Genomic DNA, 26,484 nt, shown 5'->3' with positions numbered 1-26,484 from the left:
TTTCCTCCCCAAAAATGTGAGTCTCATTTAATTGAGTACTCACAACTACACTTGGAGGCAGGTAGGAATTATTATTCTCATTTTACAGAGAAGGAAATCAAGGCCCAGAGAGGTTAAGAAGCCTGCCCAAGGTCACCAAGCTAGTAAGTGGGGAGTTAGGATTCAGAGATTTTCTTCTCCCTACCGCATGAATTTGCAGCCATGCCAAACTCCCTCTCAAGTGAGCCCCCTGAAAAGTCAAAGGTAGGAAGAAGGGAAGACCTACATCCACTTGCTTTGGTCCTTCTGTCTCATTTGTCTTCCTTTACCTCATTCTCTTAGTTCACAAGCCTTTCCATATCCTCTGATCCACCTGGTTCAAAACCCGTTTCCTCCAAGAAGTCTCCTGGATTTCTTCCTCACTTGATGTCTCCTCAGCACATGTGCATTCAGTTTGCTGCGTGTTGTTTGGCTGTATGCCGTACGCTTTGCAGATCTGCTCCAGCCATTTCCCTGTGCACCTCCACTGTTCCCCCAGCATCCCCGCCCCCCAAAGATGGCCAGGTCCTAATCCCCAGAACCTATGAATAGTTACTTATCCTGCAAAAGCAACTTTGCAGATGTGATTAAATTAAGGGTCTTGAGATGGGGAGATTATGCTGGATTATCTGGGTGGACCCAATCTAATCACATGGGTTTTCAAAAGCAGGAGAGGGAGGGAGGAGAGTTAGAGAAGATGTGATGATAGAAGCAGAGGTGGGAGTAAATGTGATTGTTGATTGCTGGCTTGGAAGATGGAAGGGGCCACCACCAAGGAATGCAGGTGGCCTCTAGAAGCTGGAAAAAGCAAGGAAACAGATTCCCCCCGAGAGCCTCCAGGAGTACAGCCCTGCTGATGCCTTGGTTTGAGCTTAGTGATACCCATTTCGGACTTCTGACCTCTTGACCTGTAAGACAATGCATTTGTGTTGCTTTAAGCCACTAGATTTGTGGTGCTTTGTTACAGCAGCAACAGGAAAGTAATACAGCAGGACTGTGTGTTCTGTTCTTGTCTCCACACAATTCTCCCACCCAACAACCCACACCCACAAGCTGCCGGTACAGCTGCTGCTCAGCACACGGCAGGGGCTGTGTGAACGTCAGATGACTGGTCCCTGGCCCTGCAGCCCTCCTGGTTCCTCCGCCTGGCCGCCCACGGGCTCCGACCCCGGGAGTGGAAGCCGGCACTGGTCCTCTCTCCCCTCTCCAGCTTAGGAGAACAGAAACAGCAACACAAGCATCAGAAAAAGTGTAGATCCGAAGCTGGATTGTTGCTGAGCCTGGATCATGCTCGCTAATTCTTACAAGGGTCTTCTGATAAAGCCTTACAGACTGTTGAGGATGGATTTTTATTACCATTCTTCAGCCTTCCCTCCTCATTGTTGTAGCACACACAGTGGGGTACAAGGCCCAGGTGGTGAGGACTGGCCCTGCCTGCCTTTCCAGTGCTTCTCTTGCCTTGTGCTGCCTCACCCCTACGCCCCTGAAACCCTGAATTACCCATCAGCCCCCACACGCTGTTGATGATGCTCTCCCCTCTATAGGGAATGACCTGCCCCTCCTCTCTGCCCTCTAAGTGCTTGGATGCAGGTCAGATATCTCCTCCTCCAAGGAGCCTTCCCTGACTGTTGTCAGAGTGGCTTAGGGCTCCTCTGCCCTTCCACAGACCCCGCATTTGCCTCTGTCACTGCTTTTACTGCTACTGGGGTCCCTTCAGCTCTCCTTACTGTCCTCCTCTGCCCATGGAGAGGATGGAGCTACCACCCAAGAGAGAACACTTCTGCCCCCACCCCACCTGGTCATCCCACATGTGCTCCTCCCCATGGGAGGGGGAGGCCAATCTGACTGGTCAGAGGTGGGACGAGGTTTCATTGGTGGGCAGGGCCTGGAGTTGGAAGGTAATGTGTGGTCACCTTATGATCTCTGCCCACGCATTAGTGGGTGATGAGACCAACTGGTCATTCCCCCTCTTGATTCCAGCTCCTCTTCCAAGGGTCTTTGGAAGTGGATTCTTAGACTCAAGAGGAAGAAGGTTAGACACTACAGGCCTTGCTTCAACCTTCTGACCTCAGCTGCATTCTCTACTGCAGCTCCTGCACCCTTGTCCAGGTAGTAATACATAAACTGGCACACTGTTTCCCATCCTTCAATAGACTCCCTTAGTCAGAAACCTGGAGGGGAGGCTGATGGAATCCTGAACCTCAAACTTCCACAATGATTTATAATTGTTTGTGCAGTATGCACCTCTTGTGTAGGTTGGAGGACTTGTTAGCATGACTCTCAGAAACATCTGAGAAAATGACCCCTGTTCTGGGTACCAGCCCCAAGTTCAAGAATGCTCAAGAATTGGGTTGTACTGACTCTAAAAGTTTGAAGATGGTGGCTGAGTTCATTTCTGCCTGAATGGCCTGTGATCATATTTTTACATTATAAAGCTTTGAGATTGGTGAGGTGTACCTGGCTCAGGTGAGATGGTCTCAGGCACGGGTAAAGTTGTTCCAGCCATGAATGGGTGGGTGAATGGATGGGTCAGTGGGTGAGTGGGGAGGTAGACAGATGGATGGGTGAATGGATGGATCATTGGATGGATAAATTGATAGCATGGCCCGAAGGGGGACATTCATGGTCCCAGAAGGTCTGATACGACTCTAAATCATTCAGACATTCTCACCTACCACTGTGCACTCCTTGGTAAAAGCTTTAGGCCAGGAATCTGCCCCTCAGTCCATTTTAGCAAAGGTTGCTAGTCTCACTGCCATATATCCTGACTGTGCTGACTTTTTTGAGCATCCTTTAGATAAGTAAACTATCTGTGTCTCATCTTTCTGACAACCTGTACTTACTACTGGCCTTTGTCAATATATGGGCTGTATATGACACCTCTATGACACCACTTCAGAGCCTCTCTGCCCCACCCATCTCTGGGGCCAAGGACACTTGTTCCATCTCAGCTACCACTGCAGCAACCAATTCTGCTGGGCTCCAGCCAATTTCATGCAGACAAACCCAATGGCGCCTCGTGCCCACAGAGTAGCCGCTCCCTGCAGAGCTCACTAGGTACTCACGCAAGTGCCAATCACAAGTGCAGGGAGGGTAACACCCCTCATGGCTGACCTTTGACTCTGGGAAACAGGAACCAGTGGATGAATTGTCATCCGTTCCTCCCACTCCAAGGGGGTCTTGAGACACAAGTGTTCCTATCGTCTCTTAGTAGGGTCCCTCGAGATTAAGCTACAGAGTACATGACACTGAGGGGTCACTAACTCAATGACATGCCTCCTTCCCTGCTCCACTCCTCTTTTCTCTCATTCCTGCCTCCTGGATGCACCCCCGGGAAAGCAGCAGCACATAAACTTCTGCTTTCTGGGAGTCCCCGACTAAGACCTAATTACTGCTTTACTGATTACTATTTTTATTACACAAAATAGTTTTGGTTAAATATAGGATTTTTGGACCTAATTAAAGGCTCAGCACATTTAGCACCTGCCTCCCACACTAGACTGGGAGCTCTTCGTTTGGGGATCCCCAGGACCAAGTAGAATGGTGGAATTCTTTATCATACCCCATCCTTCTCATACTCATTTCCATAAAATTAATCATGCTGGGGAAGTTCTCACCCTGGATACTGGAATCTTCTGCTAGGTATGGTTTTCAAACTCAGCACCACGTTTTTCAGAGGAGTTGCTTTTTTAGCTTGTAATCCAGAATTCATAAAAGCAGAATTAGCAATGGCTTCTGTGGTAGACCAAAAAATGGTGCCCCACGAGGTATCTACATCCCGATCTTTGGGACCTGTGAATGTTACCTCATTTGGCACAGCCTTTGCAGGTGTGATTAGTCAAGGCTCTTGAGATGAGGAGACAATCCTGGATTATCTGGGGGACCCTAAATGCAATCACGTGTATCCTTATAAGACGGGGGCAGAGACTGACTTCACACACAGAGAAGAAGGCCATGTGACCAGGGGCCTTGAGGATGGGAGTGATGTGGCCACAAGTAAAAGAATGCTAGCAGCCACCGGAAGCTGGAAGAGGCAAGGATGGGATTCTCCCCCAGGGAGAGAGCTCCCCTGGAGGGGAGCATGGCCCTGCTAACACCTTGATTTCAGCTCAGTGATACTGATTTTGGACCTCTGGCCTCCAGAACTGTGGGAGAATAAATTTCTGTTGTTTCTAAACTACTTGGTTTGTGTTATTTGTTACATCAGCCACAGGAACCTAGTGCAGCTTCTTCTTAACAAGCGTCCTCAGAGATCACCAACTCAAGCCTTCAGGAACACAGTCCATCTTTAACAACGTTTCTCTTTCCCACAGGACTACTGTTCACTCAGTTTGCTTTCTTTAAGTCATTTCTAATGATGTTCCGAAGTCTGGTATTTGACCAAAACAGTACATAAACAGTACTAATAAACTAGATCTCATTGTGAAGAGTAATCATAAACTAGATCTCATTTTCTAGGAGAGACGCTAAGAGCCAACTGGCCCCTCATGACCGTCCCACCCCCCGGTTCGCTGTAAGCCCGTTCCATCCAACAGGTCAGTGTTTCTCCAAATGGGGTCCAAGGGTCTCCCACGCCGAATCACCTGAGGCACTCGTCTCATTAAAAATGGGAAGTCCAGGACTCTCCCCCAAACCCACCGAATAAAAAGTCTGCGCGTGAGCTGTAGAAATCTGCACTTTTAACAAGCCTCCCAGGTGGTTCTCAGCAGCCTGACTTCTGAGAATCCACACAACAGAAGACGGAGGTCAGAACTGACCCAATAGGATGTCCCCCATGGCTCAGTGGTAAAACCACTGACTCTGGGCCACGGGCTGACCTTATCCGGGGGAAGCCACTGCCATGGCCCCCAGGACTGGCCACTCGTGATGAATGTCACACTGAGCTCATAGAGGAACCAAAATCATCCTGTCCCCTCAGGCGTTCATACCGCAAAACAGCTGCAAAGGTGCTCAGAGAGCTGGGGACCACAAATGCTTTGAGAACATGAGTCACCGCTAGGTAATTCATGGTTATTTAAGTTTCTCATTAGAAAGACTTGCACTAAACAATAATAGCTTACAAATGCATGTACCCTTTGATCTTGCGATTCCATTTAGGGGAATTTATCCTACAGATATAACTTTATGCTTGGACATATGTACAAGATTATTCACTGCAGAACTGATTGTAATAGCAAAAGACTGGAAACCATCCAAATGCCAGCATTGTGGAACTGATGAAATAAATTATAGCACACTCATACAATGAGAAATAATGAGGAAACTGTGTATGTATTGATATGGAAATGCCTCCAAGCTAAGAGGAAAAGCAAAGTGCAGAACACATGTACAATATACTACCTTTTGTGTATAAAAAGGGAGTAATAATAATCCACATTCCTATTTACTTGCATTCCACAAAGAGATGCTGGAAGTATATATAAGGACAGTGGTTACCTCTGGGGCAGGAGACGGGAACTGAAGAGATGGGGAATAAGAATGGGAGGGAGATTTTTCACTATATATATGATTATACTTTGGGATTTGGGAGCATATTATTTATTCAAAAAATAAACAATAAAATAACATTTAAAATAACTATTTATTGTGGCCCTCAGAACAAGCAATCTGGTCCGGTTCTCCACACCTGCAAGTGTTGGTGTCCACGTGGAGCTCTTCAGCCGTTACCCTGGTTACACGTGGTACTGCAGACACAAATGCAGATTTCCATGGTCCAAAATGGCAGTGGGAGGACAGATCTTTGAGCTTCTTACCGGGGATAACCAGCTCCACAAAAGTTCTGGGATTTGGGTCCACTGTACACTCGGCAGCTCCAAGAGAAGAGGGTCCTAGGGCTGCCTAGTACTGAGGGCTCAGTACTCTAATACTCAGGCATCAGCTGCTCCCGACTCACAAGGGAGGAGTGGTGGTAGCGATCCCGGGTGGCAAAGTCTGCATTCTCCTGGGTGAGCTGAGTCATCTCCATGTCAACCCTAGCTAGGGACGGCGCCAAAATTATCTGCTCTTGGGGGCATCGCAAGCTCCTGTGGTGAGAGAAACACAAAGGATGGTCAGAAGGAAAGACCAAGTGCTACCAAGTTCGCAACCGGCGAACCCGGGTCGCCGAAGTGGAACGTGTGAACTTAACCACTGCGCCACCAGGCCGGCCCCTCAGGTGCCAATCTTTAAAAAAAAAAAAAGAAAGAAACATTAGACATCTAATGTTATAAATCTGTGGAACTGAAGCAGAAAGTTTCAACTGACTCTGGAAAAACGTCCTGTTACAGAAATTCAGGGTCACATGACTAAGGCCTTGCAGCTGCTTGATGAGAACATAGCTAAATTAGATAGGTTGAGGTTTTCTGGGAAACGAATTAACTTCTGTAAAGATTGAATCTTCAAGAAGTAAGATTAGGAAGTGACAAAAATGCCATACCAGTCAACACATAAGTGTTTTTTCGAATGCACTTTTTTCATTAATGCTTTAAGGTGAAACCACTGCGTTCTTCTGAGTTCATGGAAATAATATACTTCACTGTCTAGTCTAAAATGGCCTAAGAATTATCACCTGGGCGGTTGCTGGGACTTCGGGAAAGAAGGTCTTCTGAGGGTCAGGCTTAATTTCACATAATTGGGGAACCGTAAGTGGAACAGAGGAAGTAACATAGCCAAATTTCATTGCCCCAACACAAAATATTATTTGTCTTTGGTTTTGAAGAGCATCTGGGGCTAGGGGTGGAAAAAAACTCAAAACTACGAAATAGAAAATGCAGCTACCAATTTCTACTCTAACAGGAGTCATCATCTCTTGGTCCTTTAACCCTCCTGAATAACCACCACAAAACACCCGTCAACGGCCATGGTGAGTCAGCAAGGTGAGGCCAGCAAGTCTGGGGTTGAGAGTTAGCTGAGGCATCCACCACCCACTTCACGAGCCCACACAGCTATGAATAGCGTGGACTGGGTTCTATTTCAACCAAAGCACTATCCTTTCCTAAGAATAATTCTCTTCCTAATACATTCTTTTTTCTACATAGCGCCACAGTGACCTCCGAGGTGAAATTCCAGGAATTCAAAGTGCACCATAAGGAGCAGCGATCTCCCATGGCCATTTGTAGGCTTTGAAACCAGAAATGCCTAAAAATATTCCTGTACGTCAGGCAAGGCCAAAAATTCTCAACCACATACCATTTGCAGCTCCAGAATCTGTAGGCAAATTCTACACAGAATCTATTCCACTTAAACTCAACTCTTCCTCAAGATTATGTGGTAGGAGCAAAGAGACCAGTGCAGGCGTGTTGTGACCTGAGTCACCCAACCTGGTGCCTCAGACTGGAAGAGAGGCAGAAAGGTGACCCCATCCCTCCTACAGCTCCAAACAGGCCGTTCAGCCCAGCTTCCAAGCAGATGGCAGGGAGTGCTCCCCCCCCAGCCTCCCCTCAGCCCTCTCCTGGTTGGTTTTCATAGCACCCGCTCCTTTGTCTTCATCATCCCAGGCTCTAGCACCAAGGTTTCATTTCTTGTGCCAACTTGAACAGACTGGTGCTTATAAAGAGCTGTCTTAAAAAAGATTCTTGGGAGGGAGGAATGGGGAGTTATTGTTTAATGGGGATATAGTTTCTGTTTTGCAAGATGAAGAGTTCTGGAGGTGCATGGCAGTGACAGTTGCACAACGATATGAATGTACCTAATACCACTGAACTGCACACTTACAAATGGTTAAGATGGTAAATTTTATATTATGAGTATTTTACCATAAGAAAAAAATGGAAAAAAAATACATTGAACTTCCATCTGGGATCAGGGGAAAGGGTCCCCTAGTCCATGAGCAATGTCTGGGCATGGGAGGTGGAAAGATTGGCAAGTGCAACCCAGACATCTAGAGTTTCAAAAACAAACCAACAAGATGAAACCAAATAAACACTTGCTTGGGTTCTGCCTGGCGTTTCCCAGCCTGCAGCTTTGGCTCCTCACTGATATTGAAAGGGGAGGGACGTAACTCCTCGGAGTCCTGAGGCCTTCAAAGGGGAGGAAGGACTGGCACTGGAAGGGTGGCGGAGCAGGAAAGAGATTGCGGCACTCATGAACTCTTACGTTCCCTCTGAGGCCTTCTCCTGTGTCTCAGGAAAGTGTGTTCTTCCCTCTCCTTGTGTATTTGAACATGGAGGTCCCACAGAAATCCTCCAGGATCTCTCCTCTCTTTCTGGTCTTGGCCTCTGCAGTTTCGCCAATACAGTCATGTCAACTACCTCTGACTGGAGATGGAAGAATAGGAGTCCTTTTGGCCTTAGTCTTGTGTACGATTATGCAGTGATGCTTGTGTGTCTTAGACCGTGAACTCACTGAGAGTAGTTCCCTTATCACCAGCAATCAGATTCTAAATAAAGCTTCTGCTCATGATTCCTGAGGATAAGAAGCGAAGAGGACATGGGCCAGAGGAAGCTTCTGAATTGCTGAGGCTGGGGGCTGGGTGGTACAGGGCAGTGAGCAGGAGTGTCTGAGTCTCCTCGAGGTTCTCAGTTGTCAGCTTCCCACACAATTCACCAAGTCCAGCTAGGAATGGGACACCCCTTAGCACTCCCAGGGCTGCGGGGCACTCATTCGCCCCGGTCCCGGCCCCAGATTGGCACAGACCTGCAGGAAGGGATCAGAAGAGACCTCATCCATCTGAAAAAGCTGAAGCCGGAGGCTGATCCTGCAGGGAAGACATATACATAAATATTGATGAAGGCTCTACGTACGCATTTAGAAACTCAGTTTTAATAGGGTGGATATACACCTCCTGACACACACACAGAATTAGCCCAATGGGTTTCTTTCCTTTTTCAGTCTAACCAAACAACATCCATTATAACACTCTCTGACAGTGGCCTGCTAAGGACTTCATACTTGTATGTAGTTTCCAAAAATTTATTTCTAAACTCCAAAATTGCAGAAACTGAATATAGTGCTATAGAGAAAAAAGCAGAAGACTTGCTAACTTCAGTTTGGGGAATTAAAAAAAATTTTAATCATACTTTTTTCTTAGATTCATACTAATATGTGTTAAATACATGCTATAAAATCCCCTACGCGACCATACTCTCTTTGAGGACAGGAAACGCGTCTTTTCCATCCTCGTGACGCTCACAGCACAACACGCACAGGACCCGGCACTTGTTAAGTGCATCCCAGCGCTCAACATGCAGAAGGGCTAGAGCTGAAGTGTGAAGTGAGACTATGCTGATCCTGGCCAAACAGACACCACAATCAGAAGAGGGTTTATCAACTTTTTTTTAAAAAAAAACCCATCTCTTTTGGTGTGGCTTTTAAAAAACACACAATAAATTATATATAACTTCAGGAAACCGAATTAAATGTAACTTTATAAAATGCATTTCCAAATTATGCATACTCATTCTACCAAATATATGTATATATGTAAATGGTGGGTTGAAAATTGGTTAATTAGATAATGTTCAATGTATGATCAGGAAGTTAGCATTGTTTTCAGAGGTTTGTGTTAGAATCTTGGCTAACGTCAACATATGTAACTGATAACATGTATTTACTCAGTCTCACTTAGGATTCTTATGGTTAAAGGAAGGATAAATTTTAGATTCGCATTAAAACTTGCAGTCACAAAGAGGAGATTCCTAATGTATTTTGAGATTCTCAAAAGGAAGAAAATAAACACAAACATTTTATTAACTGACCCTACTTATTTGTGATCACTTAGATTCTAAATCACCCTGGTGGTCAAGCGGTTAAGAGTCGGCCTTCTCACCATTGTGACGCAGGTTCGTATTCTGGTTAGGGAACCACAGCACCTGTCTCTTGGTTGTTACACTGTGGTGGCTGCTGTTGCTGTGCCACCGGTATTTCAAACGTCAGTGGGGTCACCAAGGTGGACAGGTTTCAGCAGAGCTTTCAGACTAGACAGACTAGGGAGAAGGACCTGGCCACACACGTCCAGAAAACTGGCCATGAAAACCCTATGAACAGCAGTGGAGTGTTGGTTGATAGAGTGCCGGAAGATGAGCAGATGGTGACAAAGGCGGGGTAGGGTTCCGCTCTGCTGGACACAGCGTCGCTAGGAGTCGGAAGTGCCTCAAAGGCACTAAACAACAAAGATTCTAAATTACCTAAATTTTAGATGAAGTTTGGCCTGAAATTTGATTTCATACTTTCCTGTGAATAGATTTCTGGGAAATATTAAAATTTTTTAACATCAAACTAACTCCTAAGAAATTCAGATTACATCAGTGATTAGTGATGTAATCATTATGTTAATTAAAATATATTCTATCCATTAATTATCTGATATGGGGAGCCGGCCTGGTGGTGTAGTGCTTAAGTTCGCACACTCCGTGAACCCTTGGTGGCCCAGGGTTCCAGGGTTCAGATCCTGGGTGCAGACCTACACATGGCTCATCAGCCATGCTGTGGTGACATCCCACAAACAAAATAGAGGAAGACTGGCACAGATGTTAGTTCAGGGCCAATCTTCCTCAAATATGCACACACAAATTAGCTGATATGAGGACCTCTTCTTAGCATGACTTTTTCTAACGCATTATTTATTTTGAGAAAGATCAGCCTGAGCTAACATCTGCTGCCAATCCTCCTCTTTTTGCTGAGGAAGACTGGCCCTGAGCTAACATCCATGCCCATCTTCCTCTACTTTATATGTGGGACACCTACCACAGCATGGCTTGCCAAGTGGTGCTATGTCTGCACCTGGGATCAGAACTGATGAACCCCAGGCCGCCGAGAAGCAGAACGTGCGAACTTAACCGCTGCACCACCGGGCCAGCCCCCTAAAGCATTATTTTTAATGTACGTGTGATTTAAAGTGTTTAAAGTGCATTTCTTTCAAAAATACACATCAGAGTATTCTAATTCTGAAGACTTTATTTTCAGTTTGCCTGGATTGTTAGGGTTCATCCGATTTACTTAGGACTTGAAACCAATTGCTTCATTTTAAGTTGGGGCATCGTAGAATTTTGTTGAAAAGGGCTCTCAAAATGTTTTTGTTGTTGTTGTTGTTGTTTTGCTGAGTAAGATTCACCCTGAGTTAACATCCGTGCCAATCTTCCTCTATTTTTTAGTATGTAGGCTGCCAGCACAGCATGGCCACTAACAGAGCAGTGTAGGTCTGCACCCAGGAACCGAACCTGGGCTGCCTAAGCAGAGTGTGTTGAACTTAACTGCTAGGCCACTGGGGCTGGCTCTCAAATGTATTTTTTTTTCCTTAGGAAGATTAGCCCTGAGCTAACATCTGTGCCCATCTTACTCTATTTTATATGTGGGACGCCTGCCACAGTGTGACTTGATAAGTGGTGTGTGGGTCCACACCTGGGAGCCTCAGGCTGCCAAAGTGTAGCGTGTGAACTTAACTGCTATGCCATTGGGCTGGCCCCTCAAATGTATTTTTTAAAGACCTTTATTACTGAGGAGTAACTGACATGCAATAACAGAGTACTGACTATATTTTCTTACTTTCTGTATTCTTGATGCTCTAGCATTTGGGGCCTTGATTCTGGAGGTGGTACTTCCTAGAGATAGCAAATAACTCCCCTGTGAGCACCAGCCAGTCCAGAGCCCACGCCCCCGACCACCTCCTTTATCAAACTCTAGCACACCACGCCAATCCTCCCCTGCCTAAATTGCTCCAGGGCCGGGCACCCAACAACTAGAGACCACCCCTATAGTGCAGAGCCTGGCAAAATTGTTCAAACTATCCAATTCTAAGCTTGCTCAGTTACCTGCCCTCTCTCACCCATTCCTTCCCATTAAAACCCCAATAAAGGCCCGGGGCCCCGTTCTCCCCTCTTCCTCCTCTGCCTCCTGACCAACTCTCGTCCTTCCCCATGTGGTCCTGCACGGCATGCTGTGCCTCCTGTTTCTAGAGATCTGTGAGTATAAATTTCTCCCTTCATGAGAACCATTTTGTGTGTGTATGTCTTACCATAGCTGATTAAAACAAACCCAGGGTATATTTTTAGACCAAACTGCATGCATTTAAAGTGTACAGTTTGGTAAGTGTTGACACAGGTATACACTGTGAAACCATCACAACAAGCAAGATAATGAACATATCCATCATCTCCAAAAGTTCCCTCAAGCCACTTCATGAGATCTCCCCCCCAGGCATCCACACCCCTGCCTCCCATCCAAGGGCAACCGCTGATCTACTGTCATGATAGATTAGTTTGCATTTTCAATTATTACATATACGTATGAAATAATACACTATGAACTCTTTTCGTCTGGTTTCTTTCACTCAGCAAAACAATTTTTAACTTATCCCAGTCTACCTTTAAGTGATACATAGTACTTCACATACAGTATCAGAAACTTACAACAGCCTATTTCCATTTCTTCCCTCCCGGCCGCTGCACTATTGTTACCACCCATTTTACTTCCCCATGTCTTATAAACCTCATAGTAAGTTGTTATTTTTTATTTGTTGTCATTTATGTGCATCATATTTTTCCTCCTAGACTGTAAGCTACTTGAAAATGGGATTCACATCTGAGTCAGCGCATTGGCATTTGATAGGCGTTTACGACACATTTTTTTCAATGAATGCTAAAAGAGAAGATGGGAGGTGGTGGCAGAATGGCTCGGCTGCTTACCAAGATGAAGCCCTGGACTGGTCCGACCAATGTAGAAATACACAATGGCAGCAACACCCATGTTAACCAGGGTATAGACCCACTGGATCACAAACATGATGAGAAGGGACCCAACTGCCTGTGGAAACAGAGCAGGAAGGGCAAGTCACCCGATGGTGTGTCCCACAGTAAGCAAGCCACAAAGGGGGGGCCTTAAGGAATCAGAGTCCCTCTCATCCACCTCTGATCACCATAAAAGTCTGAATAACCGAAGTTCACTCACAATTCAAAAAACCACACTGAAGCAGGCTTTTGAGAAGACACACTCCTGAAAGCACTCTCTAGCCAAAACTATCAATAAATAGACATTCTATCCTACCTCCTTGTCCCACTTCTCCCTATAAGAAAAAAATGAGTGAAATTACGCTAATTTGGTGTACCCAGAAATCTGGTGACCCAGAGGTTATCAGAAATGATTATTTTAAAAGTAAATCATTGATTAAAATAAGTGGTTCATTAAATGTAATCTTGCCATATGTAGTCTCATCTAAATTCTAATATAATAGTCAATTAAATCACCTTGCTCCTAATTAAGACTCTTTCCTCCCCCCCAACCCCCTCCACCCAGAGATCACACACCTGAATTATGCCTCAAGGACAACTGAGATCAAAATGAAGTCACTCACCCCCAACAGGGAGACCCAGGGGTTGCACATGCGAGTGTAGAAAGAAGTCGGTCTCCCTTGGACATCTTGTTCCTGGAACCTGGACTTCAAGAAGAAATCTAAAAAAAAAAAATGAGCCAAATCCTTGGTTACAAATTTACCTCTTCTATTTTTACGAGCAAATACCTATTAGCTCCTCTTCTCTAATTTTGTAACTCAGCCTAAAAGACAACTCACCTCAACCATTAACTCCCTTGGCTACACTTGAGGCTTGTCTTTACCAGTAATCTTCCACCTCCGAAATCATGATTCTAATTTCCTCTCAGCCCAACACCTCCTTTTTTTTCTCATTTGCTCTGCTCTCCCCCACTGCAGCTATTCATAGTCCACAGAGAGACCTTCAGTCAATTCGACCTAGTATGTTTTTGCTTTCCATCACCTACTTCCTGTTTTCACTCCCTTTTACCTCTTAGCTAGCTTAGATTCCATGGTCCAAGACTATCTGTGCTCCCTTGCACATATCATCCTCTTCCACACTTCAGCGCTCCTCGGTGATCTTATACCTAGTCAACTCATTCTCTTTCTCCCCGATGTAACAAAACTACATCTCCTCTCAAAAGACAGCTTTCTTATCCTTTCATCACCAAATCTACCAAGCTACATCTACACCAAATCTACAACTTGCATCTGTACCCTCTCCTGCCTTCCCTCCTTTTACAGTGGATGAACAGCCCCAGCTCCTACCGAAGGCCCATCCCTCTACCTGTGTCCCACTCAAAAACTTTGCTTTTGCATCATCAATTTTTCCATCCTCTACTGAATCAGCCCTATCAAATACAACTACACTGTAATTTCTCCCATCTAAATAAATAACTTCTTGTCATCCCCTCGTTTTCTGCCCTATTTGTTTGTCTCTCTTTTAGAAAAATTCCTGAAAAGAATTGCCTGTGGTCTCTACCTCCCATTATTTCCTCAACCCACTTATAAGATTGTATATACCATTCCACTAAAACTACTCTTTGTAAGGTTGCCAATAACTTGTATCTTTTCAAATTCAATGGTCAACTCCCAGTTCCCATCCTACTTGACCTTGCAGTTAGCACCTGATACATATGATTACTTCCTTCCTTCTTATTGAAACATTTTCTTCTCCTGGTTCCTAGGATGCCTCACTCTCCTGATTTTCCTTCTATTTTACTGGCCACTTCTTCTCAGTTCCTTTTGCTGGCTTGCCTCCTCCTTCTAACCCCAAAATATTGGAGTATCCCAGCATTCAGTCCTCAGCACTCTTTTTTTTTTCCATATGTACTCACTCCTAGGAGATCTCATCTAGTCCCACAGCTTTAAATACTATCCACACACTGATGATCCCAAGTACATATCTCCCTTGAACTGAAGTTTTGAATATCTAGTTGTCTTCTCAATATCTCCCTTTAGATGGTTAACAAGCACCTCAAATCTTAACATAGCTAAAGCCAAAATCCATTCTTCCCAATATTTTCATCTGAGTAAATGACACCACCCCACCATTCACTCAAATATCTAAAATTCATCTTTGACTCCACTCTTTCTCATAGTTACATCTATTTCATCAGTAAATCCTGTTGATTCTATCATCAAAATATATTCTGAATATGACCACTCCTTACCACCTCCACTGTTCCCATCCTAGTTCAAGTCGCTTTCATCTTTCATCTGATTTACTGCAGTGTGCTCCTGTAGCAGAGACCAGAGCTGGAGTACACTTCCCAGGATCTCTTGCAGCTATGTGTAGCCAAGTGACTAAGTCCTTGCCAATGGAAGGTGAACAGAAGTGGTGAGTGCCACTTCTGCACCAAAGTCTTTGAGAGAGTAGGTGTGCCTCTTCTCTGTGCCTGAACTCTGAGAATGGTAGCTCACTCTTGACTTTGCACACGGCAAGGTCCTAGGGCATAGGGAAGTCATAACAATGGAAGGTGCCTGGATCCATGAATCAATGCATGGAGGAGAGCCTCCCACTGATTTAGAACACCCTTCCTAGACTCTTAGTTCAAGTAAGACATAAATTTCTATTGTGTTCGAACCACTACATTTTTGATTATTTGTTATAGCAGTTGCATGTACCCTAATTAATATACCTCCAAACTGGCCTCAGTTCCCTTTCTTGCTTCTATACAACCCATTCCTCACAAATCCAGTGATCTTCTTAAAGACTGAATCTGATCATTGCAGCACCAAGCTAGAATATTCCATGGTCCCCTATCACATTCATGTGGCCTGGATGGCCCTACACAGCACTGGCCTCCACTCTTCTCATCGTACTCATCTCCCACCTCTCTCCTCGGGCCCACTCCTCTGCAGTCTCGGCTGCACTTCTGCTGTTCTTGCAATTTGCCAGCCCATTTCCCACGTGCACCTCTATACACGCCATTGCCTCTGCCTGAACTCTCCCCTGACATGCCTGCATAGCTCACTACTTTATCCAAGTCAGTTCTCCACTAAAATAGCCCCTTCTCAGAGGTATCTTTTCTGCCAAACCTATCTGAAATAGCAGCCACTCCCCTGTCTCTCTCTATCCCATTACCCACTCTATTTGTCTTCATTGTGCTTATCACTTACTGACATTACAGTATACATTTGTTTGCTTGTTTATTATGTGTCTTCCCCTACTAGAATGCAAGCTCAGTGACAGCAGAGACCGTCCACATCTATTCAGCATGTTCCCCCAGCACCTAGAACAGTGCCTGGAATGCAGTAAATGTTCCATACCTGTGACTAAATGTATGAACAAAGTCTCCTAGCCCCCGAGAAGTCTTCACCCTCTCAACATATATGTGCCTTCATCATGTGCTCTTTCATACCTCCATACGTAAAGAGGGCCAGGACTATCTTTTATATCTCTAAATGCCAAATCTAGGCATTTATAAGTTTGTGTATAGGAAGTACTCGATAAAGCTCTCCTTATGAATTGTGGATTAAAATAAACTCTGCCAATGTTTATGATTGACTTGAATTGATGGCGCTATTACTTTTTTTTAAAAGAAGGAATACTGTTATGATTGCCATTAATTAAATGTGTAATTTTAACAAGCCCAATGCATGATTCATTTTTTAAATCATAGGCTTAGTGAAATACAGTTGCCCCCCTTGTAATTAAGGAATACTATTGGTTAAGGACTTAGATTTTTACCTCTTTGAGATTTGTCACATGTTAAGCTCACCCTTTCACACTTGATCTTGACCTTGTACAACCTCAATTACACTGTACCTAAGGGAATTGTGTGCGTGTGGGTGTTTTCTGAGGAACTCAGGGGGAAGTAGTAGGAAGGGTGGGTCCTCCAGGCAGGCACAATGCAGTTTCATACACGAGACATAAGGGAGAACTCACGAAAGGATGCTCGATGACTTTGAATAGGTATGACAATACAGACAACTGGTCAAAATTCTGAATTCTGAATAGAATTCTGAATTTGGAATTCTGGTTCCAAAATCCTTCCTAAGTGGCTAAGACTTTTTTTCTCTTATCTAGGATTTCACTGGGAGAAGCAAGTCTTACAGACTGGTGGTGAAAGGGGACAGTTCCTCATGTTAGGAATGCCAGAGTAATAACCAGGAAGGCAGCTTTACCAAGCCTCAGTCACAAAACAAACAGGGAAATAAAGCCACGCATCTGACATGTTAAAAATATCAAATATAATAAACATAATGCATAATCTTAAATTGCCTTTTAAAATCTAGAAATTAGAAAATATAGAACTTACTTAAAATAAATATTAAATCATCTCTGAAAATGCATACCATACCGTTATCAGACTAAATAAACATAGTTCTAATTAGAATGTACGAACCAGGAATGTGCATCGATTCAGTCCACATGAGATCATGCTTCAAGTCTAGGTAGTATTTTATGATGTTAATACTACAATTTGCTTAACCACTTTCCAAATGGTACACATTTAAGTTATTTCTAATTTGTCATTAGCACAAACAATGCAGCTGTGACAATCTTGTACACGTTTTATGGTTTGTTGTTTGGTTTTGGGTTGTTTCCTTGATAGACAGTTCCTCCAAATAGATTTACTAAGTCAGGGCAATTAAACAGTTTTATATTTCTTGCTACATCTTGAAAGATCATTCTCCAGAAAGAATGAACTAGAGAGACTTTCAGCTATGGCAATGTGAAGAGGTCGGTGAATCCTTTCTACAAGAAATAAGTAAACAACTCGACAAAATCCTCAAAAACAATCACTCAGGGCTCTAGAAACTTACCAAATGGAGACGAGTTGAGAAGTGTTTATTTTTCAAAAACTGCTGGAGCTGAGGGTAAGAATAGTGAGAGTCTGTGGCCTTCTTGTCTGGGCTGCTCCCATCCCCACCCCAGTTCTTACCAGCATGGAGCTGGTCAGAAACCAGCAATTTTTCTACCAGAGAGGGCAAACTTGATTTGGAGCAGGGGGAAAAAACCTGTGCCTTTATAAGCTAAATGTGGTGAGAGAGTAGAAAATTGAAGGGGGAAAATCCTCACCTTTGTTAGCCTGAGGTTGTAGACTTAGCTAGGGTGAGCAGTGGACCAGCCAGAAATTTAAAGGGAAGATTCTAGAAAGGAGAAAGCCACAGAGGGACTAAGGCTCCCCACATTTTCCTGGCCAACTGGAAAACTATGCCTATGCCTGGGGAGACCCAAGAGAAAGTGGAAAAAAGTAAAAGCCAGGAGAGACTGGAGAACTGGCTGCATCTTTGACTGTGCTTCCCAACCCACACACAGATCCACTGGCAGAAAGTGGAAGGCTTATGGGCCATGCAGACACAGGGGCAAACCCCTGGGAGGCCAGGCTAAAAATTAAAATAAGAATAAAAAACTGAGTAAAGACATCAGAAGCCACACACCACAGGGAAGACAGATTCTGCAGTTCAAATCCAGGCAATTTACTAAAACAAACAAACAAGAACTCAGAAACACACATCAGAATCAGGAGTTGCCACAACATATTATCTTAATTGTCCAGTTTTCAACCAAAAATTACAAGACATGCAAAGAAACAGGAAACTGTGACCCATGCCCAGGAAAAAAAGAAATCAAAGAAAATTGACTTTGAGTGGGCCCATATGTTGGGTACAGCAAACAAAAACTTCAAAGCACCTCGTATAATAAATACAAACAAAGAATTAAGTAAAAATACAATGTCAGCGACTTAAGGAAAATCTGAAGACAATGACTTTCAAGATAGGGAATATCAATAGAGAAATATAAACCATAAAAGAAGATCCAAATGAAAATTCTGCAGTTAAAAAGCACAGTAACAGAAATAAAACATTTACTAGGTGGCCTCAACAGCAGATTTGAGATGGTGGAAGAAAAAATCAGTGAACTTGAAGATAGATCAATAGAAATTATCCAAACTGAAGAACAGAGGGGAAAAGGTAGAAGAGAAAGGAAATGAGTCTCAGAGACCTGGGGGACAATGTCAAGTGTATCAACTAATGTGTAATGAGAGTCCCACAGGGTTGGCAGAGAAAGAAAGGGCAAGAGAAAATATTTGAAGAAATAATGACCAAAAACGTCGAGAAACTTTAATTGACTGATCCAGAAGGAATGAATCCATTGACACTGTTTCCAGCAATGTATGCATATACCTGATTACCACATATCTGCTATATTTTATTTAAATTTTTGACAGCTTAATAAATAAGCAATGATATCCTAAAGATGGTTTAATTTGTGTTCATTTAATTAACACCATGGCCTAGTTCACAACATATGCTGACAGCAAGCAGCATACACTTTGTGTAGTGATTAAGGGAACAGGTTCTAAAGTGAAATGGACCTGGGTTTGAATTCTGATTGTCTCGTATTCTAAGCAAGTGTTTAACTTCTCTAAGCCTCTGTACAAAGATAATAACAAAGCCTAACTGAGCTTACATGAGATAATCCATGTTAAAGTGCTTATCTCAGTGCTAGGAACATGGGACATACTCGATAAACACTAGCTATATTTAGCTACTAACAATATTTAACACTTAACAGTAAAAGTTAGTTTGTTGAATGGACAATGAATGAGTCTGGGCACTGATTTCTCAAATCTAAATTGCATATTCATGTCTTCTGACCTTTCTTTAGTGGAATCTGGATTTTGACCTTCCTGTTTTTAAAAATAATAAGCTTTGGAAGGTATGCTTTTATCAGTTGTGTTTGTCAGAATAATTATTTCCTTCTGTGACACAGTGTTGTGCAAATGTTTTTTATTTCTATTTAATCAGATCCTTTTTGTCTTTGATGATGCCTTCAACAGTCAGAAATATCTCTCTCGCACAGCTGTTATAAATAATGAATCTGTGGCTATATAAGGTATAAAATACAGCCCCACTTTAATTTTTTTGGTCCATATGCTCTCAACAATATTTATTCAATAGTGCTTTGGTTCTCATTATTTTATGGCACCTGGTTTATCAAAGATTAGGTTCTTAGGATAGTTTAACTCTTTCTATTCTCCTTTACTGATCGATGATTTGATCTTTTAGCCAATATTTCTTCAATTGTTCCTCCATTTAAGTAGCCTCTGTTTGTCGTGTGTCACATACTGTGTGGGAGTATTGTGATGAATACAAGGTAGAAAGACATGGTTTGTGGCTACAGGAATCTCACGGTCTAGGGGCAAAGGAATGAAACTAAAACTTCTTTTCCTTAAGACAGGCAGACAAGTAGGCCTGAAGACACATGTGTAAACAAATGTGATCTAAATGTATAAAACAATGTGATAATTATCTACACATTCATGTGAGTTAAATGTTATGCTTGCGCAGGAAAGGAAATCAGGGACTCCTTCTAAGAGGGAGGTGAAAATGGTCTGAAAACTCAGATGTATCATAAATCATAAATCGGACTTTTCCAGATGGAGAAGGGGGAGGTGAAGCAATTTGAGAAGGCAGAACAGCGTACGCAAAGGCAGGAGGGAATAAAGAACATGATGTGTTTAGAGTGCTCTTCTGGGTGTAGCTGGAACACACAGTGCATGGGCCAGCAAGGTAGGTCAGGGCAGGATTGGAAAGGACCTTGCAAATCACACTGAAGATCTTGGATTTTAAACGGAAGGTATTAGAGTCCAGCTAAGGTTTGTAAGTAAGAGAGACATGATGAGAGTTTTATTTTAGAGGATCATTCAGTGGACAATGAGAAGGAGGAAAAGAATGTGAAAGAATCTGGAGGCAGGAGTCCAGGTTGGAGACTTCACAAGAGTCTGGGTGCTAGATCACGAGGGTCTACACCAAGGTAAGGGCAGTAAGGATGGAGGAGAGGGAGAGGTCAATTTCTAAGATTGGGCAACTCAGTAGCGACCACTTCATTGATTAAACATTGCAAACTGACCACTCATCTCTCCTGAAAACCCACTGAGAAGACAGAAAAAGAATTAAACAGGCATAAACCCACAAACACGAGGAGAATGAGAGAAGGGATAAAAACAAGTCTTGGAAGATGGAGAGGTGACAGAGGAGCGGTAACAGACCAAGCAGAGCAGAGGAGGATGAAGTCTAGGGCATACAGAGAGGGTGCTGGCAGGGAGAAGCCCAATACACCCCCGTAGACCCCAGCAACGTTCAGGACCAGGAAGTACTATGCCCCTGGGAAGTGGTAGGGTGCAAGGGGTTGGTTGCATACGAAAAAGTTAGACACCAAGACCCTTTCCTCTGCCCATGCAGGCAGGTATCAACTCCTCCTTTGCCACACTCCCTCTCCAAGGGGAGTTTCCTGTGAAGAAATCAAACCAGAGAGTGCGTGGAGTTGGGACACCAGGCACAGTGAGAGCAGGGGAACAGAGCTGGAAACCAGAGAATTAAATGAAAGTCTGTACCCTCAACAGTGGGATGCCCCCAACTCCCTTATCTCATTCAGCTCCCTGAACGCAAGCAGCCATCAGGGTGACCCCCGGGCAAGAGATTAAAGGACTCTTCTCTGGAGGAACTGAAAACCCCCAGAAAAACCTCTAGATAGTCACATGGGGGGTCCTCTCATGAAAAAGTGAGCTTACTCCCTAATCATTCGACAGTGAGGTGTCCCCCTCAACAAGCCCTGCCCGGTGTGCAGGTCTTCTAAACAGCTTTGTAGTACTTCACTTCTAAGTAAGAAAAGAAATCAAAAGACCAACAGACATTTTAGTAAAGGCTCCAATATAAAAGAGAGAGCAAGACCAAGCCAAAGGGAAAAGAACTCAGAGAACACAGGACAGTAAAAGGAGCAGAAAAAGACTTTAAAGGGAGAATAAGTGATGTTACCAGAGAGATAAGATAGGGCACTGTACTCATAAAACAAGAATGAGATGATGATCAAATAAAAAAAAAAAGGATAACGACAAATCAGGTTACAAGAGCCCTTGGAAATTAAAAACAGGATAATTGTGGCACAGAGTGATAGTTGCTACCCAACGTCCCCTTCTTCCTCAGGAAAACACACACACACACACAAACATCAGTTGAAGCAGCAATATGACCAACTAAAAAGATATTTCCCAGCCTCCCCTCCAAGAATAGCTGGAAAGGCTAGTGGATCAAGTCCAGGGGTATGCAGCCAGGGACAACACTCAAAATTATATGTCAGAGCAGTCTAGTGGGGACACCAATGCTGTAAGCACCAAGGTCTAGACACTGCGGCCAGCCCACTGACCCTGAAAGCCCTGGACACTGGAGGCAGGAATGTAGTCGCCCTGCAGCTACCATGATGCTTCCAGAGAACTCCTCAAAGTTCCCATTCCTTCAGGTTCCCAGTTCCCAGTTCCAGGTATAAGGAGGGTTCCTCCGATTAGCAGAGCCTCGGTCTCCTGCCTGAACTCTGGCTGCAGAAGAGGCTGGGAAACTGCGTAGCTGACCTTTTCAGCTTTGAGAGTAAGAGGTTTGCTTGCCTCCCACCAGGACTCATAACGTTGGAAATTCTTTAAACATAGGGAGGTCATTCAACGCTGGGTAAGCAAAAAAAAAGGACAAAATTCTACTATAATACCGTATCCAAGAAATCTCTTGTTCCCTGAATTTGACACGGAAGTGTGATAAAGGGAGGAATTCCAAGATGACAGCTTTGTAGCAGGCCAACAGAACAGAGTCTAGAGTGGAATATGATGAGAGCCACAGGACAGAGGGAAAAAAAGAAATGGATATGATAGATTTCTGAAGGATTCGAGTATTTAGAAAAGAACATTGACAGGTGTTTGACACATCTGCCAGAGCATTTAGAGGAAAATGATGACAGAAAACCAAGCAAATAAAAAACCAAGGCAATTATTAACTCTAGGAAACAGAAAAAGTTGGACAAAAACCAAATATAATCACAGTATAATATATGGCGCAGAGTTAAGCAATATTTACTTAATCACAATAATATGAATACTTGCTCCTAAGTAAAAAACTGTGATAGAACTACACTGCTGACAATGCATGAGAAGTCAGGGTGGTATAAACGAGTTACATCTTCATTTACCATAATAGAAAGTCCAAAGGTGATATCTGAAACTGACATATCAAGAAGCAGCAATACAAATACATTATTTAGTAACATGAAGGTTAACAGAAAAAGAAACTTTTTGGTTGAAAGTGGGATTTTCTGGGAGTGGGACTAGCAGGTGGAGAAGGGGAAAAAGGACAGTACAGAAGAGCGGGGACTACTATTTCTGAGTATGTGACTTTTAATTCCACTTGGCTTATTAAACTGTACACTTATTACTTTGATAAAAATAAAATAATTTTTAAAATTTTAATAATGCCCCCACCATTAAAAACTTTCCAACAATTTGGAAGCAAAGAAGCAAGAGCAGGTGTGTGGGAGAACCTAAAGCATTTGTTTTTAGACATCTCCTTCTATGTCCCTCTGTCTCCTCCTCTTTGCCCACACTTGTCGGTACAGATCTCAAGGGGCACGGTAATAGAGGAAAGCACTGGGTTTCACATACAGGCAGACCTGGCTGCGATGTCCAGCTGTGCAAAGCATTGGCTCTGAGACTTCTCTGTGACCCCACTGGGCCTCAGGGTCTTCATTCGTAAGATGGAAAAGGCTAATATCTATTATATTACATGAAATAATGTAGGTAAAACACCTGGAATATGGAAGTCTCAAAAATTCTGAGTTTTCTCTTTCTCGCAGAATTTCTCAGGCTCTGCAAGCCTCTCTTTGAGAGTGTCTCTCTGTGTCTCTTTTTGTAGATTTGAGAAAGCAAGGAAAAGCTATGCTCCTTTGGCCACCTTCTCTCCATCCCCTCTTGCCTGGTTTGGGACATTCATCTTCCACAGATAAAACATACTGAATCCTTGCCAGGCAGTTTGCCACAACATTTTTCCACTTCTCTTGAAAGGAGAAACTGGTGTCATTCATGTTGGCATTATACCTCTGCTAATTTTTGAGCAAAATGAAATTAATACTCAATTATTAGCCATGGCTCTCAGCTCTAACATACAGGAGTAGTTAGAAATTTCTGTTTAAAATCAACTATCTATAACAGAGTCGAATTACGTATTCAGCTGATATCTAAATATAACTTTTCAAAATAAATATCAAAATTAACAAGGATTTAGGGGGCTGGCCCCATGGCCGAGTGGTTAAGTTCACGCGCTCCACTGCAGGCAGCCCAGTGTTTCGTTGGTTCGAATCCTGGGCGCGGACATGGCACTGCTCATCAAACCACGCTGAGGCAGCGTCTCACATGCCACAACTAGAAGGACCCACAATGGAGAATATACAACTATGTACTGGGGGGCTTTGGGGAGAAAAAGGAAAAAAAAATAAAAATCTGGGGCTGGCCCCGTGGCCGAGTGGTTAAGTTCGCGGGCTCCGCTGCAGGCGGCCCAGTGTTTCGTTGGTTCGAATCCTGGGCGTGGACATGGCACTGCTCATCAAACCACGCTGAGGCAGCGTCCCACATACCACAACTAGAAGAATCCACAACGAAGAATATACAACTATGTACCGGGGGGTGTTGGGGAGAAAAAGGAAATAATAAAATCTTTAAAAAAAAAAAAAAATTAACAAGGATTTTAAACCCAGCCAGAAAGTGAACCAGCTAAGGACTTGAAAGAGGATTGTGATAACTGGGTAGGTGAGGTAACCAGTAGTCACCCCAAATTAGGAGGCCCCCATGTGATTCCGAAGCACTCACCTTCTCCACTTGGCCTAAGCGGGCTACTTGGCTCAGGGACAAGTTGTTCTCCACAGGCTCCCCCAGGCCAATCCCCTTCACTTCCGGTACTCTGCTTGTTCCAGGAGGACTCCTGTCCCTGCCAGGAGGCAGTGGGCAATCCATCAGAGCCCTCAGTAGGGAAGGAAGCTGGGCACTTGAGGTCCAAGAGGAAGCTATCTTGTAGGGTTTGCTTGGTGGCCTTCTTGCGTTTCCCCTTCTGACTCTCCAGCGTCACATCACTCTCTCCTTGCCTGAGCTGGCTACTCTCAAGCTTCCTGGTTAGCTGGAGGAGCTGGTCCATGTCTTTGGTGAATTCTAGCAGAGTGCCCTCAGAGAGGCTTTGGGCAGTGCTCTCAGAGCCATAGCTGGGAGCCTTCGCCAACAGCAGATGCTCAGAGCAGTGGAGAGCTTCCGAGCCCTCCCTGTGCCCTGACTCAGGCACCTGGGGGAGGCTGCAGGGACCCATGGACAGGGAGAAGTAAGAGTAGTCCACCGCGATGTATGTCAGCATGAAGTTGATGGTGACGATGGGGGCCAGCACATTCACCTGACCCACAAGGACAAAGGCCATGGTCACCAAGCTGGTCAGGCAGATGGAAGCTACAGGTGTTTTATTTGGCCCTTTCTGCAGAAACAAAAATAACAGCAGGACTATGAAATTTCAGAAGAAAATCACATATGATAGAAACACAACTCATAATGGCTCAGCCACTTCTCCCATGTGATTCTTGGTGTGTTAATAACTGTTTGTCTACAAACTTGGGATAATATCCAACTCATGGGGTTATTGTGAGATCAGGGTTAGTGCATCTAAAATGCTTGACATGGCACTGACACACAGTGGGCTCCCAACACACCATAGGCATTAGTTGTATTAGTAACTATTAATGTAGGGCATTACTATAGAACTCGGACTTCCCAAATACTTCTCATTTTGTCTTTCGTTGGGTTTTAACACCAGCCTTGGAAATCAAAGAGGTTCAAAGTTGATTCTTCCCAGGCTATAATGGAAAAAATGACCTTAAGGGGACTGGTAGACCCTGGGAGACACAGCAGAATCATGGATGGCTGAGGTGAGAGAATTTTGATACTAAACATACACACATGCACATGCTCACACACACGCATTTATACATATCTGTTATTAATGGAGGTAGGTATGGTGAACTTCAGGAGAACAGGAGTGGAAAAATGTGCTAACTTCATATACTCTGTCACTCCACAGAACCTATTCATCACAGTCACTGAGTTCCTGGGCCACAAACAACAGTCACTTCTCAGTCCTCATCTTCCTTGACCTAAGAACTACATTTGACCCAGATGATCACTCTCTGGTCCTTGAAAGACTTTCTTCGTCTAGCTTCTCCTAATTTGTCTCCCTGTCACTGACTGCTCCTTCTTAGTCTCCGTTCCTGGCTCCTCCATTTCTCTGAAATCTACATTTCAAGCAGCCCAGGGCTCCATCCTCAGACCACTTCTCTTCTCTATCTATGCTCCCTTCCTAGGTGATCTCAACCAGGCTCATGGCTTTAAATACCAGCTTCTTGCTCTCAATTCCAAAATTTGAGTCTCCAGCCTGAAACATTCCCCTGAATCCAGAATTAAATATTCAACTGTTGGGGCCAGTCGGAGGCATAGTGGTTAAGTTTGTGAGCTCCGCTTCGGAGGCCTGGGGTTCACAGGTTTGGATCCCAGGTGCAGATGACCAGTCAGGGACCTAGGATCACTTGTCAGGCCAAGCTGTGGTGGCATCTCACATAAAACACAGGCAGACTGGCACAGATGTTAGCTCAGGACCAATCTTCCTCACACACAAAAAAGGAAATATTCAACTGTCTACTCAACATTTTTGGTTGACATCAAAAGGATCTCAAACCTACTATGTCCAAAACCAAATTGCTGATCCCCCCAATCTCCTGTCCGTCAAATCTACTACTTCTGCAGTCACCATCTCATAAAATTGCAAGTTCGTCCTTCCAGTTGCTCAGTCAAGCAAAATTCTTGATGCCTCTTCCATTCTCTCATTCTCCATCATCAAATATTGTCAGCTCTGCCCTCAGGAGATACACAGGATTTAACTACTGCTCCCAC

General features: G+C 44.0%; 1 protein-coding gene across 9 annotated transcripts in view; it reads right to left on the bottom strand.

The window, feature by feature from the left end:
- Positions 1 to 5,580: 5,580 nt before the first annotated feature.
- The window catches only part of SLC12A8 (solute carrier family 12 member 8), a 127,075-nt gene continuing 106,171 nt past the window's right edge, over positions 5,581 to 26,484 (bottom strand). For 7 of the 9 annotated variants that reach the window (XM_070583651.1, XM_070583653.1, XM_070583654.1 and 4 more), the window contains 5 exons: positions 24,373 to 25,018; positions 13,283 to 13,380; positions 12,618 to 12,735; positions 8,632 to 8,692; positions 5,581 to 6,041 (listed from right to left, as the gene is read on the bottom strand). In XM_070583651.1, coding sequence (XP_070439752.1) covers positions 5,879 to 6,041; positions 8,632 to 8,692; positions 12,618 to 12,735; positions 13,283 to 13,380; positions 24,373 to 25,018 — 1,086 coding nt within the window. In that variant the 3' untranslated portion in view covers positions 5,581 to 5,878. The remainder of the gene's footprint in view (positions 6,042 to 8,631; positions 8,693 to 12,617; positions 12,736 to 13,282; positions 13,381 to 24,372; positions 25,019 to 26,484) is intronic. The other 2 variants (XM_070583658.1, XM_070583659.1) reach the window with 1 other exon arrangement.

This window comes from Equus przewalskii, chromosome 18 (genome assembly GCF_037783145.1).
Source record: "Equus przewalskii isolate Varuska chromosome 18, EquPr2, whole genome shotgun sequence".
Taxonomy (NCBI): Eukaryota; Metazoa; Chordata; class Mammalia; order Perissodactyla; family Equidae; genus Equus; species Equus przewalskii.
The sequence above is the reverse complement of the archived record's forward strand: the minus strand, read 5'-3'. Positions and strand labels throughout refer to the sequence as shown.